Source organism: Strigops habroptila, chromosome 10 (assembly GCF_004027225.2).
Source record: "Strigops habroptila isolate Jane chromosome 10, bStrHab1.2.pri, whole genome shotgun sequence".
Taxonomy (NCBI): domain Eukaryota; kingdom Metazoa; phylum Chordata; class Aves; order Psittaciformes; family Psittacidae; genus Strigops; species Strigops habroptila.
This window is the reverse complement of record NC_046359.1, coordinates 1318833-1337268: the sequence shown is the minus strand read 5'-3', so window position 1 is coordinate 1337268 and position 18436 is coordinate 1318833. Positions and strand designations below refer to the sequence as shown.

At 40.1% G+C, this 18436-nt stretch overlaps 1 protein-coding gene across 1 annotated transcript in view; it reads left to right on the top strand.

Moving 5' to 3' along the window:
• The window catches only part of TULP4 (TUB like protein 4), a 138010-nt gene that overhangs the window by 70007 nt on the left and 49567 nt on the right, over positions 1-18436 (top strand). Inside the window, 2 exon segments of the mRNA XM_030498860.1 lie at positions 11452-11580; positions 11898-12059. Coding sequence (XP_030354720.1) covers positions 11452-11580; positions 11898-12059 — 291 coding nt within the window.

Genomic DNA, 18436 nt, shown 5'->3' with positions numbered 1-18436 from the left:
TTCGTTCTGTCCTGAGAGGCTCAGGTGCAGAGTGGCCATTCTTCCATTTCTGCCTTTCCTGTGTTACTGCCCACTCCCTCCCTTGCGTTTTTCTCCTTGGAAGTGACACTATTTCATTTTCCGCTTTGTTTTCTATGTCCACCGGAGCAATGATACACACCCCAATAGCTGCCACTAGCTGAACATCTTAGGAAACGAACCCACTCGGGGCAGCCGGGGCATTCAGGTGGTGGCCTCGTGGTGGAAGTTAAAGCAGGTGTCCTACCTTTGCAAAATAACGCGGTGGAATGTCATCATTCTTGCAGCAGGGTTAGGGATGTCTCTGTGAGTCACGCAAGGCCAGTCCAGGCAGTCCAATAAAGATTATGCAAATGCTTTCTTTCCTCAGTTTCTGTGAGTAATTTACGGTCACCAATGTTCCTCAGATGGCCAGAAACGTTACTGAGTGGCACACAGAGGTCTTACGGTTGGACTTGATGATCAAGATAACAATAGTTGGGTACTTCTTTGGGAATTTGAGATGGTACAGTAATCCCACTTCAGCAGTGAAATGCCTTGCTGTACCATTTGTCTCCAGTCTGCCTTATAACTCACCTTAATTAGATTAGTGCAGAGGTATTTTCACTTCAGAGATGTTAATAGATTTGAAGAGCTGATCAGTGCTCTTACTGAAGTTTGGATTATTTTTACTTCCTTGTGTTTGAAAAGAATAATTAAAGTTGAAGTATTTATAGCCGTCAGAGAAATAATCATTTTCGGACAACACTTTTTGACACTGAATTTTGAGATCTTTTCTGTTTACATTGCTGACAAAAATCAAGCTTTTACTGCAGTTTGTAAAGGGGCAAGTTCATCTGCATGGAGAGGACTTGCACAAAGCTTGTGTTGCAGTTAGGTCCCACATAAGAGTTGTTCTACAGACTGTTACAGTGATTTCAGCTAAGCAGGTGCAAGCTAAGTTGTAGTCTGCTCTTGTAAAATCATCAAGAGAATCATTGCTCAGCTTCTGCTATAAAATCTCTACCACAAATGCTAATGGAGATGTTCAGTCACTGGAATAATGTTACTTAATTGCAATGCTGTATGAGTTGTGTCTGACAAGCAAAAAATTATCTGTTACCTTAGTATATTTGGCAGACATAAGTATATTTGATATGGGCAGATTCATGCCCCGTCATGAGACACCATTATTTTTCTGGCACTTCTCAGAATAGACTCCAGAAGGTGAAGAACTTGTGTTGCCTCCTCTCTGTGTGTTAACTAGCACAGTGCTATAAAATAACATCTATATTACATTTTATGAGTTTCCTTTAAAGCTTCCTAGTACTGCAGTTTGTAAAGCTGCTTTGTTTTGTTTTTTTCTGGACTGTTCTTGTGCGTGCCTATGTACACGGAAAGATATAAAATTGTATTTCACTGTTACATGAACACTTCATCAGGAATTTTTAGCCACCAAACTGGGAAGATGGCGTATAAGGGAGGGCACTTCTGTCAGAGTCGCTTCACTGACTTTTTCCAGCAATTCATTACCCTGAAGGTATTCCCAAACAAGATTTTTAGCATTTACAAGGTCCAAAGATACTATAGGAATTCCTGAGTAGCTGCTGTTGAGAAAGCAGAGTAGAGCTAATTCATTTTGGGTAGGAATGGTTTTCATTAATGTTTATTGTTACCCTGTCCCCTCTAGTTTTGGGTTTTGGGGTGGGGTTTTTTTTTTTAGTTATTTGGTTATCCATCTTTTTGGATATAATAACTGGTTTCAAATAGTGGTTTGTCCTTGACTGCATATTTTTAAAAAGAAGAGATATGATAAAAGCCATAGGCTCTGCTACAGGGTGTCTGTGTCTCTGCATCCAGTATTTTTCTGTTACTTTAGCCAGAAAAAAAAGAGAGAGAGAATTTTAAATCTGTCTTATGTAGGGTGTTTTGGTTGTTTTCTTCCCCCCTCTCCTTGGAACTTCAAACAAAGATGTGCATGGTGTTTGAATTCATATATGGTGATGATGCATATGTGGATGTCAGTGAGTGTTATTCTTGTTTTTAAAGTTTGACGTTATTTTACACTGAGCTTCGTATACGCAGCCCAAAAGTGAAATGTAAATGTGGAGGTTGTAAAATGGTCCTGATTTATACCATCTGTAATGTCATTTTGTCAGACCTTAGTGAAATGAGCATTAGGCTCATGTGCTTTTAATTTAATGTAGGCTAAATACCAGAGAACTTTAAATCTGGTGCTTTTATTTCTTGTGGGAAAGTATTTGACCATAGATGCTCAAACCCAAGGAACTGCCAGCTCTGCACAGTTGTTGCATGTGTCTTAATTTTAACAGCAACGGACCTTTCTAATGGTGCTCAGCAGTGATTTGGTAAAGAGAGGGGGAACTATTTTGCTCTGAGTATTTTGATCTTAACACAAAAGGGTTGTGCATCTTTAGCTAGAATAGTCATCTCTCCTTTATTATGGTGTTTTTATCTGTATGGAAACTAAAACAAAGCAAAATCTTTCTTCTTATAAAGGAAGGTGGTGAAAGTACTATTTTATCCTTTGCTCATCCTTATTGACATTCAGGTTTCATTTATTTTTAGTGAACTTGGGCTTGCCTCTGCACTTCTAGGGAGTGTGTATGGGCAATTAAACAGAAGTATCTTGCAGGGATGCTTAAAGACAAGAAGACTATCACTAGGAGATGGTGCTAGTAATGTACATGCTATAAAGGAAGTGAGCATGGCACAACAATAAAGAAGATTTTTCTGTGGAAACGGTTATCTTTTCTGTGAAAGAGCTTTTGGGACTTAAGTATCCTTGTGAAGGGAAGGGAGTCAAAAGCACGCCATACTCCATATCACTGTCACTCTGCTGTCTGTGAGATGAGAGATGAGCAGACCTCCACCTGTTTCCCTTCAAAGAACTTAGTGTGCAGAAATCTTTGCATATGGGTGATTGACTTCAGGCCTTCACTCTTTTCATGCCTTAATTCTTTTCCTTCACATTACACCTAACTATTTTCCTTAATAGCCCTAGAAGGAACAGTTAAGAAACATATTCAAATGAGAACTGGTAACCAGATATCAGCATCTTGTCATCCGCGTTAGGTTCATATTGCCTGTCATTTCTGTTTCTCACATGCAATTGCCAGTTCTGACAAGTGACCTGTCAAAGATCCTCAGCTGCCCAAACACATTTATCAGATATACTTTGGATACAGCTACTTTCTGGGGTTTGTTTTGCTTTATTTTGTGGTGGGGTTTTCTTTTTTCCCTAATGTCCCCTACATCTGTAGTTCTTTGAAGCCACAATTAAATGTGGTGTTTCCAAAGTGAAAAGAGTAATCTCTTTGGAACTGGTCCTGTGAGCCACTTCATTTGTAGGACCATAATGATGCTTCTTTGGTACCTGTGAGGGGTGTTGGGAATGCTTTCCTCTAATGTAGGTGATCAGATGGTGTGTTTTGTGTTCTGTGAACATATAAAATGGTTACATGGCAAATCCTTGGGATTAATAGACTTTGGGAATGTATTTCTTAAAATGAAGTGTATGACTTAAGGAACATATGAAGATTTGTAAAGCTTTAGAGCCTTTCTGAGTCCTTGTCTTGGCAGTTTACTATCAAGGCTCCTAAATGTATTCAGTGAGATGTTGACAGTCTAGGTATTTTTAAGATGACATCTTACTCACACGGAGTACATTTCCTCTCAAAGTAGCTAGCAAAACAAATTTTCCTTGCAGTTGCCTATTTGCCAGAATCATCACCTAAAGCTTTAAAAGGTCAAACTGCCTTCCCTTGGGGATTGGATATAAACCATGAGAAACCTTTCAAAAATAGGTATATGTGGTGGTCTATATATAGCTATATGTGTGCCAGCCCCAAGACACCTTTTAAATATAGGCATGTGTGGTGTTCATTTGCAAAGCAAATAGACAAAACTTGCTGGGGAGCATCAAGACTCTTCCCAGTGGGTGAGCAAACCACACTGTTACTTGCAGAGGGTACCAGCCACTCACGTGGAGAGTGAGCGAGCTCTGGGTGAATGGTTACCTCCCCTGCAATAACTCAGAGGGTTATTGCTGGTCAACTGCACTGCTCCTACCTAGCATTTTCTCTTTCTGCAGCTGAGCAGATGATCTTTGTCAGCCTGATGCGTGCTCTTGGCATTATGAAAACAAATGCCAGTGAGAAAGGGGAAAAAAAGTAGAGCAAGCATATTGAACTAAATGGCACAGATGTATTCTTCTAATGTATTCCTACATTGTACTTAACTTTAGACCCTTACCCGAGGTGTTTGAATTAGGGATGTAATTGCTTTGGGGTAAGTTTTCACATGAAGGTCACAGAGAAGTCTGTCAGAAGAAGGTACAGAGTTGGACCTGGACCTTTCAGATCTGTTAAGGTCAGCACTTTATTGCTGGTCCAGCCTTACCTCTGATTTCAGTTAGTGCAAGGTTAAGTCCCCAGATGACACAGATACACAGATGTCATGCTTAGCTTATTGATAATGTTTTACCATTAAACCAGATTTCCAGTTTAAAAAAAAAGGGGGGGGGGGGGCGCCTATTCAAATTTGGTCTTTGCATGGTCTTTTTGTATCTTTAAAACCCTGCAGTTAGTAGCTTTTATTTTCTCTCTCACAAGGATGCTGTTATATTCGTTTAAATAGCATTTATAGAATTTATAGAAATTGAAGCTTCTTTCCAAAAAGCAGAAAAAGCAAGATGACAGCTGCTGGCAGAGTAATACACGTTTTTCAAGGAAAAAGTAGGATCATGGGATAAAGCAGCAGACCTCTAACGTACAAGTGGCAGTGGAAAGGGCTGCCCGCGGCAGCAGCAGACCCCCCCCAGGAGCTGTGAGCAGCTGTGGTGCCGTTGGCACACATCACCAGTGACCGCAGCTTCTCTTGTGCCAGGGGTAAGGGTTTTTAAAGGACATCCATCCCTGAGATGTCTGGAAGCTACTCCAGTCCTTCTATTAAAAGAGTTTATTTTCTTATTATTTAGACAAAAGAAACATGAAGGATTTGCACAGCGTTTTCTGTCTCCCAGAACTCATTCACCATTCATTTACCAACTCTGTAACATGCAGCCCCTGTTGTGAGTGGGCAGTTTTTCCTCAAGAAATGTAGACACTGACTATCATAAATTTGCTGTTCTTTAGCTGCAGCACAATGTTTGTTATTAATAGTAGTAGTTTCTTCTTGATAATGATTCCTTGATGGGTATCGTACCTTGGAAACTGACAGCTCCATAAGTAAACCCGTGTGTAATGTCACTGGAAACAAAGAGTCAAAGCTCTGCACCTGTGGGAGAGACAGCAAGTACATCATTGCAGAATGCAATGTAAGACAAGTAGGATAGGAAGATGGGTGTGCAAACTAGCTGTCTGCCATGTCTGCTGATTTTTTTGTCTAGTGTTATTAGTAGGAAAAATACTTAACGTGATGCTCTTTGTCTGCGGGATTACATTAGTTTGAATGGAGACAATTATCCTCACATTATTGTCATGTAAGAAGTGAGGGTCACAAGTGAAGTTGAAAGTAAGAACAATTGCAAACAATCTGTTTGCAGCATAGGAAGTTAGGAGAGACAACAAATTTGATTAGCCTTTATTTCAAAAACATTCATATTTTAAAAATAGTCAAACTTTATGTTTCATTGAACTAAACATAATCAGAACCATTTAGAACCAAGCACTGGTTATAGGGAAAGTATAGTGAGAAGCAACAGCTTAACTGCCACCCTACTTCTTCTGGGCACCTGTTGTTGCTTTCAAATTACATTTTAGTTCTAGAAATCACTTTAGTTAAGTAACTTCAGTCAACAAATGCACAAAGTTGGCAGAGTTTCCTCACAGATTTAATAGCGATGTATATTCATGCACACGCCTGTGTTATACGTATGTAATGTGTGTACACATTATGTCTGTATATCTCTATAATGATAGAGAGAGACACTGAACTGTCATAGCAAGTTAAGGTGGTTAGTGGTTTCTCTGGTCCCTTTACTTTTATGTTTCATTTCTGTCCCTCATTATACACTCATCTTTTTTTCTCTGGTATACTTACACATCTCTTCATCTTTGTTGCCATTAATAAACCAAAATGTGTGCGAGTGTGTTGCATGTACTGTACACACATATTTCTCTATACTTGAAACCATGAGTGAAGGTCAATCTACTTATTAGGGGATTGCATAACAGGATTGCTTGGTACAGCAGATAGGTGATGTTCAGGGATCCAAGGTAGATTGTCTAGTTCCCTTTTGTGATGCTTTGTTCCAACTCTTATATGTTCCATTAAAAACATAAGTACTTTCCCAAAAAAGCACAGGACTGGAAGAAGCCTTTAGATAGCCTGTCCTGTACTCTGCTACTGTAGGCTATAGCCTAATCTCCTGTACTAGTTACTCTGTTTCTGTCCTAGGAACAATTAGGTCTTTTGCCATCACTGCTGGGACAGTGGATTCATATCAGCACTTTCCATAGCATTAGAAATGTAGTATGATTTTTTTTTTTTTAGGGAGGAAAAAAAGGCCAGCAATCCTGTAGGATGTTCAGTATTGTATATGCTCAATGGGGTTACAGTGCATCACATCCTGCACACCCTGCAAAAATGGCTAGTTCACTTGTAGTTTCAGAAATGCTCATGCCGGACAAGGGAACATGGCTCTCCAGGTGTAGCAAATCGTGCTGTAATCAAGTAGTTGCCATCAAGTATCCTCTATATTGCTGCAAAAATCTGCCTGCAAGCACATCTCCATAGCATATGTGAAAAGGAATGCTGGAGAAGACCTGTGTCTTCAGAGCATATGCGTGCTCCCCAGTAAAATGGATGGAGGATCAAAGATTAAAAAAAAAAGACTCACTGTGACTCAGTACAGTGTTTCATAATAAACCTATCTAAATCTGGTATGGAACTCCAGGAACTAGTTGCCCTAGTTATTTACACATTTAGTTTTCCTAGATGTTTGTCCCTTGTCTCTATAGCAATTATATAACATATGTTTTAGGAACTGCAGAGGTAAGATTTCAGTAATGACTGGTGAGGCTGCACCTTGAATGTTGTGTTCAGTTCTGGGCCCCTTACTACAAGAAGAACATTGAGGTGCTAGAGCGGGACTGGAGAAAGGCAACAAAGCTGGTGAAGGGTCTGGAGAACAAGTCCTGAGAGGAGCAGATGAGGGAACTGGGGTTGTTTAGCCTGGGGGAGGGAAGGCTCGGGGGGGGGGGGGGGGGGGGGTGGGGGGGTGGGGGGACCTTAACACTCTCTACAACTACCTGAGAGGAGGTTGTAGTTAGGTGGGGGCTGGTCTCTTCTCTCAAGTAACAAGTGATAAGACAAGAGGTAATGGCCTCAGGCTGTGCCAGGGGAGGTTTAGACTGGATATTAGGAAAAATTCTTCACAGAGAGGGTGCTCAGGCGTTGGAACAGGCTTGCCCAGGGCAGTGGTGGAATCACCGTCCCTGGAAGTGTTCAAAAACGGTATAGATGAGGCCCTCAGGGGTATGGTTGAATGGTGGTCTTGGCAGTCCTGGAGTAATGGTTGGACTTGATAATCTTAAAGGTCTTTTCCAGCCTGCTTGAGTCTATGATTCTCTGAAATTACCAAACCTGTTTTCTGTTAGGAAGAAGTCACATTTACCATAATTCACATATTTGCTACTGCAAAAATTGCAGTTACTCAAAATTTCTTGTCTAAGGTTTTAATAAATAATATCATCGCTAGCTGCATGGTGGTCTTTCTGTGGCAGTGTCTTTCAAAGAAACCTGATGATCGTCCAGGCCAGAGTCTGATTGGACTTTGTTTTGTTATTTGCACTAATGGACCAAAAAGCAATAGTGAATGGAAATGGAAATTTTTAAGCATAACAAAAAATAAGTTAGTGTCTGTTGTGTACAGATATTTCCTTGCCACAAGACTAGGCCTCTTCCAAATGGAGCATATGTGAAGATAAGTAGTACAGGGAAGTAACTGTGGTTCAAAAACTGTAATTATGAACTGAGGTTCATAAGCTGTAATAATTGCACAACATTTTTAATTGAAAGGAAAATAAAAAAATTTAAAAAGGAGCTCAAGGACCCTGATGTAAAAGCTCACTGAACTTCATGGAAAGCATCCTGTTTGTGAGCAATACATTGTTGTTTACGTTGTACTTAATATATTATGCCAGGAGTTCCTTGAAGTTTTATTGATGGGCCATTATTTCCTGTATGAGATAGCAGTTTAGAAGCTGATTAATGTCTGGGATACAAACGCAATTTGTGATTTTTATAGTATTTTTACAAAACCACAAACAAACAATAAACGAACCAAAATAATCAAGCAATATACAAAGGCTGTGTGGACCGCAAATGGGCCACAGACAACTTTCTCTGGCACATCAGCATTTTTTGCTCTTTCAGTACAAAACAGTTTAGTCCTTCAGCACTTGTGTGAAGATGCTAAGTAGAAAGCAGAGAACCATAAAGGCAGAAGTAAAGATGGGTCCCCTGTGAGTCGAAACTGTTAGTGAAAGTAATGATATCTTTGCGTTTATGGGTTAGCAATAAAATTCCTCTTTGCAGAGGGGTAATTCAAGCTTATGCATTATTTAAGTGTGCTATCAATGGGGCATGTTTTCATATGCTTTACATTTTAGCCAACATAAAAGCCAAAAGTCATCTTAATACTTAGGGCAATCCTTCTTCCTTTTTTTTCTCTCTGCTCTGGTATGTTAACTGTCTAAAATGAAATTGGAAATACTCAAAGTAGCTGTGGACTCAGCATCTGTAGTCAGATGTTAAATGTAAATGCTGGAAGCATCTTTAAAATGACCTCATAAAATGATAACATTTGCTCTGTGTTTAAAGAAGTTGAATTTTCAAATTACAAATTTGCTTCCTTATGAGGCTGTTATCAGAAGGCATCTAAAATCATTGTTTCATTTTAATCTGTGATTTTTATTTTGAAAGTTACTAATTTGTATCTAATTGGGATGGAGGGAGGGAGGCTTTAGTTAATCTTGTTTACATTCAAATGTACCCTTGGATTTTTCGTCTAATCTGAAGAAAAAACAGGTTGTACAGAATTTGAATCAAAAGTTATCTTCAAGTTTTAACAAGATTCCTATTTAAAATAGAAAAGAGACAAACTACATCAAGGTAATTGTTGTCACTTTGCCCATAATTTGTATCATAAAGTGAACTGGTATGGCTAATCTATAAAATCATATGCTGTCTCAAGTCTTTGCCAGACGAAGTAGGGCAATTTTCTAATAGGTAGTAGCACCTTTGATGGTGTTAGTAAAAAAACCCAAACATGTTACTTGAAAAATTAGTTTTATCTTTTGTTCCTAAATTTTCTCTAGCAGTTCGGTCTGTGTGATCTATGAAATGTCCAACATGAGCAGTGTCTAAGCATTAAAGGTCTGTTTTTAAGTGGTGATTAAGTACCTTCTACTCCTTAATAGTCACCGTAAGTCTTAGTGGCTCCCAGCCTTTGAAGATGAAGATATTTCAGTGTTATCCTTGGGGTTTTCTTCACTTCTTTTGTAATATTGTTAGGCATTACTGGCAAGTACAGTTATGTTGTTGCATTTTGCCTCAGGGTGGATGAAATGATGGCTCTGTGCATGGGAGTTACATCAAAAAGAAAACAAAATTTTGACAAATCTGTGCTATTCTTGTTTAGGCAGAAGGGACAGAGCAAATTCTCTGCCAAAGTACAGCTGCTTGTGTTGCTATGATGGAGTATTTTATTTACTGCTCTTCCAATTTATTTTTTTTTTTCCTTAAAAAAGGAGTATGAGAGATAATCCATCTAGTGGCATGATATTATCTACCTGACTGGAGGCAGGACTAGTGACTTGGAGTGCAGCTGCAAGGCTATAATCAAGTAGAAGCAGGTGGTTTTTTGCAGAACCTCAAATGAGATTCTTCTTAGCTATTTAATAACAGAGAGGTGGTTTGTCATACTCACTTCTCCCCTTAATCTTTGTGCATGCATGAAGAAACAGTTTGCTTGTGGTTGTTTAATCATTCAGAGGTTGATGATTCAGGATGGCAAGCTCCACTCATCTAAATGTTCTGAAGTTCTGATCCTTGGCTCTCCGTGAATAAGTGTAGCACTTGCTAAGTAAGTGTAAGATCATATTCTTCAGCTGTGAAGTTTAGGTTTCATGTATGCATACTTATATCCTAATTCTGAAAATGACTGCTGATTGCATTGTGAAGCATGAAGGGTCTGTCTACTCAGAGCTCATTTTAGGACCGGTGTCTTTAGGAGGGTTAGCCCATCTTTGTGAGCAGCAAAATATATTTCAAGAAAATCTTCTCTTTCTGTCTCTTTTAGATGATTAATTATCTATTTAGATCTATGTAAAAGCATTATTAGAGCTGGATGCCCATTAAGTAATTAGTAAAACACACTACTGATTGACTGATATGTGTTTTCTCTGTTGGTATATGCTGTGTCTCACGGCCAGGTTGGACAGAGCCTTGGGCGACATGGTCTAGTGTGAGGCATCCTTGCCCATGGCAGGAGGGTTGGAACTAGATGATCTTAAGGTCCTTTCCAACACAAACCAATCTGTTATTCTATGAGAACAGCTAGGGGGAATCTCCTTGTGTATGAGTGTAAGCATCCCATATATATCTGCATGTTTTTGAAATCAACTTATTTGGAAAAAAAGTTTTTAAGATAAAGCTACTAACGAAAGATGAATGGTTTTACTGCTGATTTCTGCTGCGGGCACTAGGATGACATGCTTTTTTCAGTTTTATATTGAAGTCTCAAGAGATACTGTATTTGTTAAATTGATGTTAATTAAAAATGAGAGAGCAATTTGGTAGGTTTAGACTTGATTAGTTTCTCCAGAAGAGCCCAGATAGCTCTAATGCGGAGAGAGGAGACTAAAACTGCTTTGTCTGCCTTCTGCACTCAGTAGCAAAGCAACCTTGCTATGAAATTTCTATTTTTTAATAATTTGGGAATCTTAATTTTTGTTTGCATGTCACTGTTGATATGAGTATTCAAGTTCAACCTGATACCAGTGCATGTATCTTCATTTGAAGACAGCAAGAGGTGATGATTTGGCATAAAGTCTGATGGTCTCTGGGATTATGGTGGGGGAAATAATTTGAAGGAGTGTTGGATGGTCTGTACAGGGCCTCCTGTTTGCTGCTTCTGTAATGAAGTCCTGCATTCCAGTGTACAGTGTGATTTTACTGAAAGCATGCAATGCCTTCAAAAGAGGCCTGATGGTGGGAGATGGTGCATTTCCTGACAGCCATGACAAAATGATTCCAGCTGTTCTTGAGAGCCACCTAATGCTGTGCTGAAAATTGCTGTTTTGTACATCTTTAGGATTTAAATGTGGCAATGTCTATTCTGCAGTATTGTTTAACTGGTTCTTGTTAAGTAGTTGTTAGCACAACACGCAGTTTTGGTAATGCTGGTTTTGTTTGTAATCTTTTAAGGTCGTGCTGGTGAGATGGAATGAACCGTTCCAGAAATTAGCAACCTGCGATGCAGATGGAGGGATATTTGTTTGGATACAATACGAAGGCAGATGGTCGGTGGAGCTTGTGAACGATCGTGGGGCACAGGTTGGTATGCGTGTTTTCTCTGCAGTCAAGAGATCTGTCCTTATCAAGTCCTGAGAGGCAAAATAAAGAGGAAATGGTGCTTTATACATTTCAAACAGCACAGGAGAAAATGACAATTATTTTTTGAAAGGAATATGCAAGAATTGTCGCAGAGACACTTTGCAGGGACAGTTGCTTTATCCAATAGCCAAGACATCAGAGCTGCACCTGGGCTAATAGTTGCCCTGTCAAGGTCTGTGCAGTGCTACCTTTTATTAAAACTACAGAAAATTCCTATACGGCCCATATATCTATTTTCTTGTCTTTGATACATTAAGGTAAGCGACTTTACATGGAGCCATGATGGGACTCAAGCACTTATCTCCTATAGAGATGGATTTGTGCTGGTTGGTTCAGTCAGCGGACAAAGACACTGGTCTTCAGAAATAAACTTGGAGAGTCAGATCACCTGTGGCATATGGACTCCAGATGACCAACAGGTAATGGCGCTTTTAGAGGTACTAATTGTGTTGCATTTATATGCTATAGAACACATCCCTTAAAAAGTTGTTAAGTGGTCCCTTTGTAAGAACAGTTTCCCTCAGAACTGGTGCTCCTACAGATAACAGAAATTTAATTAATCCTGTCATTCTCATTAGGCAAATATGATAATGTACCAAGTTATCTATCATCACTTTTCACCCCGATTCACGTGCAGTCTTATTCAAAGTTAGTTGTTTGAGGCAGGAATCTGTATTTCTACCCCTAACTTGAAACTGCATTTGAGCAGAGATACAGCCTGGACTAGTAAACACCTGCCTGGTCATTTCTGTATACGCCTGTCCAGTCTGCATTTGCAACAAAAGCAGCACCACTGACAGATATGGTTATGTTTTGCCTCCACATGAGCAAATGGATCCAATTGATTGAGTGTCAAAGACACCTCTCAGCCTTATGCAAACAACATAATTCAAAAGAAGGCCATTTTTCCAACTGCTGAGTCTAAAACTTGCTGAGGTTTGAAAAATCCAGTTAAAAAAGTCCTTACTGTTTTTCTAAAGAAACATATGATACTAGTCACATCACCATTTATAGTGGGGCTTTAGCGAGCCCATCAGTTTTGTGTGCCCTTTGCCATTCACTGTTGAACTTACTGGAATGGTGTTTCCTTCCAAGTGCTTGCTGCCAATATGGTTAATGTGTGTATAATATAGTACTGAAAGAAATTATAGCAGTAGAATAGTGCAAAGAGAGACTGTGTTATGATCACGACTGGATTATTTTCCTTCCTTCCTTTTACACTGCCATGAAAAGGTGCTGGTTCAAGATCCAAGGTACCACTGGCTTTAATTTACGATACTATAAATCCATCCAAGATAGAGTTATTTTGGGAATCGCTAGTGGAATATAATAGCACTAATAATATAAATTTTGCAGCAGCATCTTATAATTTTAGAGTGCTCCAAAAAGAATAGTGAATTAATTATTGCTACTCTTTAAAGCCAGGGAGTCTAACTGCCTCTTTTTGAATCTGGGGAAATGTAAGTAAATAATTTACTCAAGATCAAGAAGAAAAGACAAGAAGCAGAAACAGGAGGAAAATCTAATAGCTCTCAGTCCTATGTTTTAAATATGAGGCTACCCCATTTGTGTGATACTCAGTTGTTTCCTGCAGTATTTGGAAATATCTTCACTTGAGTATGTAATTTGGGATGACTGACTGCCTTTAATTCAACTTAAGCAATATGTTTGTACTTTCTAATCTGGATGCTTCATAAGTGATTATTCCAGGGAACACTTGTTAGTGCCCAGATAAGCACATACAAACATAATGGCCAATTCCAGAGTTACAGAATTTACTGCTGACAAACTCACTAAAATAGAGACCACAAGCTTCATGTTGCTCTGCACCATCTCCTAACTGTGGGATTTGCATGTTAAGTGATGATGGATCTTGGTACTGTTCTCCAGAGTTGGTGGAAAGAAGTGATCTTCTAAAATATATCTAGATGTATTTGCCTCTGGAGGCACAAGGAAATATGATTCACTGAAGTACTAGGTGAGCGACTGTGCTCAGTTCAAGCTAAAACCAGCAAACGGGCGGGGGGAAGGACATTGCATATATTACACACAAATAAGCACATACAGAAATGGATAGCCTTGCTAACTTATCTCCTAATCTAATTTCTCTCATGATTTGTGTCTGTGCAAATGAGAACAGAATATTATTCTAGTCTAGAATAGCTTCAGCATCTTCCCTATTGCCTAATATAAGCTACTTGTCAGTACAGCAAGTGAAAGATAAATGTCAACATTTAAATTTATATTTTGGTACTATTCTTTTTGTCACCCCTTTCTGGCACCATGAAAATTGCTAGTGAAAGGATTCCTGGAAAATGTCCCATGACCTTTAACACCATTAACTTGGAAAGTTAAATTTCCAAGGGGAATGTATTGTTCAGTATCAGTTTTCTATCGTCCTGACAAAAATTTGCTCAAGGTATTCTGTCTGTTCACCTCACTCTTCAGTTCTCTTAAATTTCCCCCTCAGCCCTCTGCTGCATCCATCCACCTCTTCCAGTCTCATCTTCCGTTTTTAATCCTACCTGTCTCTTCCACACCAGTAGGCTATCACCTCTGACACTCCTCACCACAGCTCTGTGGCATCTCTGCAAGGGGAGGGTAATTTCCTACCCCCGTCTTTCTGTTGGAGGCAAGAAATGGTTGGAGCTACAGTATTGCCACCATCATCTTGTTTGACGAACGTGTGTGGCCTCTGGGTTTGTGTCCTTGTTGTGCATTGACCGAGGCTTTAAAGTAAAGCACCCGAGGTAGTGGCTGATGTCACCTGTGGTTGAATCTCCATAGTTAATGCTTCCCAAGGTCTTCTAAGAGCCTGGAGATGGGATGAGAGCTAGAGAGACGGCCAGGGTGCAGCACAGTCCTGCTGAAACTGAGCATATAGTTGTATCTTTTAACTGATTTGGTACACGCTTTGCCCTGATGAAGTTACTGGCTGATTTTACTAATAAAATACAGCTGTTCTGCATTTCTTTTAGGAAGAGAGTGGTATCATTCTTATTGTAGCTCTGTTGCTTTCAGGATCTCTTAAGTTCTCCTTATCTGTTGGGGACAAACTGATCGTGAGTCATAGGACAGTTGATGCAATCTGGTTGACTGCAGTGCTTGCTTTCTCAGCATCATATGTCATCAGATGATCTGCTCGTGAAGGTCATTGGCAAATTTTTACTGTGGTCAGAACCAGTTCTCGAATCTGGACTTTGAGCTATGGGCTTCTTTAGCCAATTCAAGACATAGGCCTTGTGACTGTGGTTCTGCGTGTTTATTGTAGAGGACTAGAAGTTAATTTTCTCACTTAACTGTGTGTCTGTAGCTTCCTCATTTAGGTGTTTCCTGGTCCTGTACGCTATAACCAGAGCACATGTCTGGCCAAGGCAAAGAGCCCTGTTAAACCAATGGCCTCTTGGTTATAAGGGTAATAAGCAAATACATACAACGGGAAGACTCTGCAGGACTGGGTCCTTCCTTCCTCTGTTTTGAAATGGGGTTTTTTTAGGGCTACAAGAGGCTATAGTAGAGCCTGCTTCCTCAGGGTCATGTGAAGTATTTTTCCGGTGAGCAGGCTCACCTAGGATCATGTAGGGATGAGAAGTATATTTGAAACGAAATGTAAAGCTGAAATATCAGGGAATGCTGTACCTTGTCTTGCGACAGTTCTGTGGTGTCATACCATGCTTGTTTGCAAAGAGAGAGTGTACATACCAAGTAGACTGAATGACTTCCCAAGTGAGAAAAACGTAAGGTTTGACTTGCCGAAGGGTTTATTTATAATTATACAAGCAATGTCAATAAGTAATTGAGGATTTTTCCTAAGCCCACAAGTCATATAAAATATCTTTCCAGTGCTTCATCTCCCCTCCTGTGGGCTTGCTCAGCTCACAGTGACATTTTTCCATCAACTTCCACCCTTGGGCCATCCTCTTCTTCTCCCAGATTTTACCTATTAAAGAGGCTTATCTCCGTTCACAGTGGAGAAGGGCACAGTGTCACAAAACTGGGTGAGAACTGTAGAGGGGCCTGATTATCCTCTTGTTTATAGGAATATAGTGTAACTCCCTGAGCTTCACTGGTGGTGTTTCTCTTGCTGTGTCTGTGTGTGAGAAGAGAATCAGAAGGAAATCACTCTCCAGTAGAGGGAAGCTTTGATAAAAAAGAAAGAATTTAATTCCTGGATATCCCAAGAGTTGCTATTAATCTGTATTTGTTCCCTGTATCTTAGCTAGTGTAAATTACTAGGCTTTTCTGACAGCTGTAAGAGCCCATATCTATATTCCCCCCTTCTCTTGTCTGTTATAAGCTTTTATTTGTGGAAATTCAGGGACTGGCCAGGATTCTCCTTGGCCAGGACATGACAGACTACAGGTACATGTGAACTTTGCCCACGCACTTCCTTCTGTTTGCTTTGAAAATAGGCATGCAAGCAGTTACCTAATTTGATATGCATCCCGCTGGGTACAACGTTAACTCTTGTATGTGGTCCCATCGCAACACTACATGCTTTAGTACTAGGAATGTGCAAATACAGGCCCTAGTTTCAGCCTCCTCTGTGTCTCATCCTACAAAATTCTGCTCGTGGTGGAAGGGAAAAGCAGCACCGTGTTAGGAACAGATACCGTGTGTACTGCAGGGTCTCACAAGCCACTGGAAGAAAACCGTGAGACCTGTACAGATGAGAAGCGCTGTCTCAAAACGCAGGGTGTGGGAGGTCTCTGTGGTGTGTGTTTGCCTGTTTCTTTGCTGGTTTGCGGTTTGCGGTAGCTGTGCAGGAAGGCAGTTTCTGTGCTGTTCCTCACTCCTGCTCCCAGCCCTTGCCGTCCCTGCTCCCGTGGCAACCACAGACGCTTCAGCAGCCTTTTCCCTGACAGGCAGGAGGCAGGGGCAGGCTTCGGCTCCTTCACCCTGCCTGCAGCACCCTGCCTGCAGCATCCTGCCTGCAGCACCCTGCCCGCAGCACTTCAGGGTGGAGCCCAGGACCCAGAAAGGGTTTTTCCATGAAGAAGGGGATGCATACTACTTTCTGGGTTCAGCAGTGTAGTTTGATGGGATCTGTGTGCTGGTACAGCATCTGGTGCCTTTCGTGTGCCTGGTAGAATCAGTGCTAGGCTGGGCCAAGTGGCTGCTGCAAGAGCTACGGCACAATTCTCACCAGGAGGTAGGAGCTAACTAACAAGAAGCGCTGTGAAATGGTTACTGGTGGCACCGGGTGGGTGCTTCATGAGCTCGCCTTTCAGGCTCCTTGCCTTTGGTGTGACTTTAGTCCCTGGCAGGAATTTTAACTAGCAAATCCATTAGGGTTATATAGATCTGCTTTTGGATCCCCTGATTTTCATCTGTGGACTATGATTTGCAGTTGTACCACCTTTTCAGGGAAATAGTTGTTCTGAACAATTCCTAAGCTGAAAACAGGGATAGTAGCCTCACCTAGCTTCCAGAACATGGCTTAAAAATAAGGAACTTACCAACATTTGGAAATGTTGCATCTGTTTGGGCCATGATGTCATCTTCTCATCTACGTCTTCTTATCACCTGCAGCTCTGGAACGAGGACTTTGTGCTTCCATTCACTCTACTGTTACGGTTTTAATCAGGCATGATTCAGGCAGTCCTTGCTGTTGTGGTAGTCACACTGATCAAGTTTAATTATGCTCAGACATCTAGCCGTGTGGAAAAAAAATCTTGAAGACAGCCTTCTAATGAGTTGACAGAACGATGAAAGGGAGCTACAAAGAGGCAACTGGGGCAATATAGGGAAGGCAAATATTACCTTAATTACTATGAATGGAAGGAAGGATGAAATAAAAGAAAAAGTAAAAAATACAGCCTGCTAAATTTGAAAGTGTAAGCAATGGCTTTGGTCTTTATTAGAATATGTCGTGTCCCTGTGCAGGATCTTTACAGGTTCACATAAAGGAGCCTTTAAAATGCCAGGGAATATCTGTATTTTTGTGTCTTAACGTATAAAGATGCATCTTTTCTCCCCATCAGTTCTGGGTGCAGAGACTATCAAATGACTTTACTTATGTTTACAGTGGCTAGGGACACTCAGAACTGTGCTGTAAGATACAGTCTTTGAGGAAGAACTGAAAGACTTTTATTGATGGATGAATTACTCGGATTACTGGGAAAAATGGCTAGAGGCTTTTAATAGCATTGAAGAAGTGTCATTAAGTAACTAGGCAGTTTATTCAAGCCACAAGGGCTGCGGACAGTGGTTAAATCGGATGTAAGGATTTTAACATTGCATGCTGCATAACTGAGCAGTGCTATTAAAATGCAAAAGAGGACAGGGGAAGGAGACTTCAGTTGTCTTTCAAGATAAACCTGCTTGTTATATAAACCAAACAGATAAACAAAACCCACCCCAGCTTAACCGTCTTTAATATTTTGGCATATTTTTAGATGCATTTCAAACCTTTGTGGCAGACTTGCTATTAAAATTAATGATTTCTGCTTGCTTGTGCTAAGGGTTCTGTGAATATTTACTATCCTATGGTAGACTGTCCTTTCATAGACAAAATATATGGGGTTTTATATATCCTTCAAAAATTTAAATGTTTTTGCGTAGACTTTTTATTCTTGTTTTATACAGTTATATGTGCTGTTAGCCAGTAACACTTTGGTTTTGTTTTTTGCTTGATGACTTGATTTTTATGATGCCACATAATATTGGCAGACAGATTTTGTCTGAAAAAGTAATGTGGATTTTAAGTGCTAGTTAGCCTTTCTGTTTCTCATCTCTTTTTATTATGTTGTTTTAAAGCTCCATTATGCAGCTATTTCTGAAATAATGGATTTCT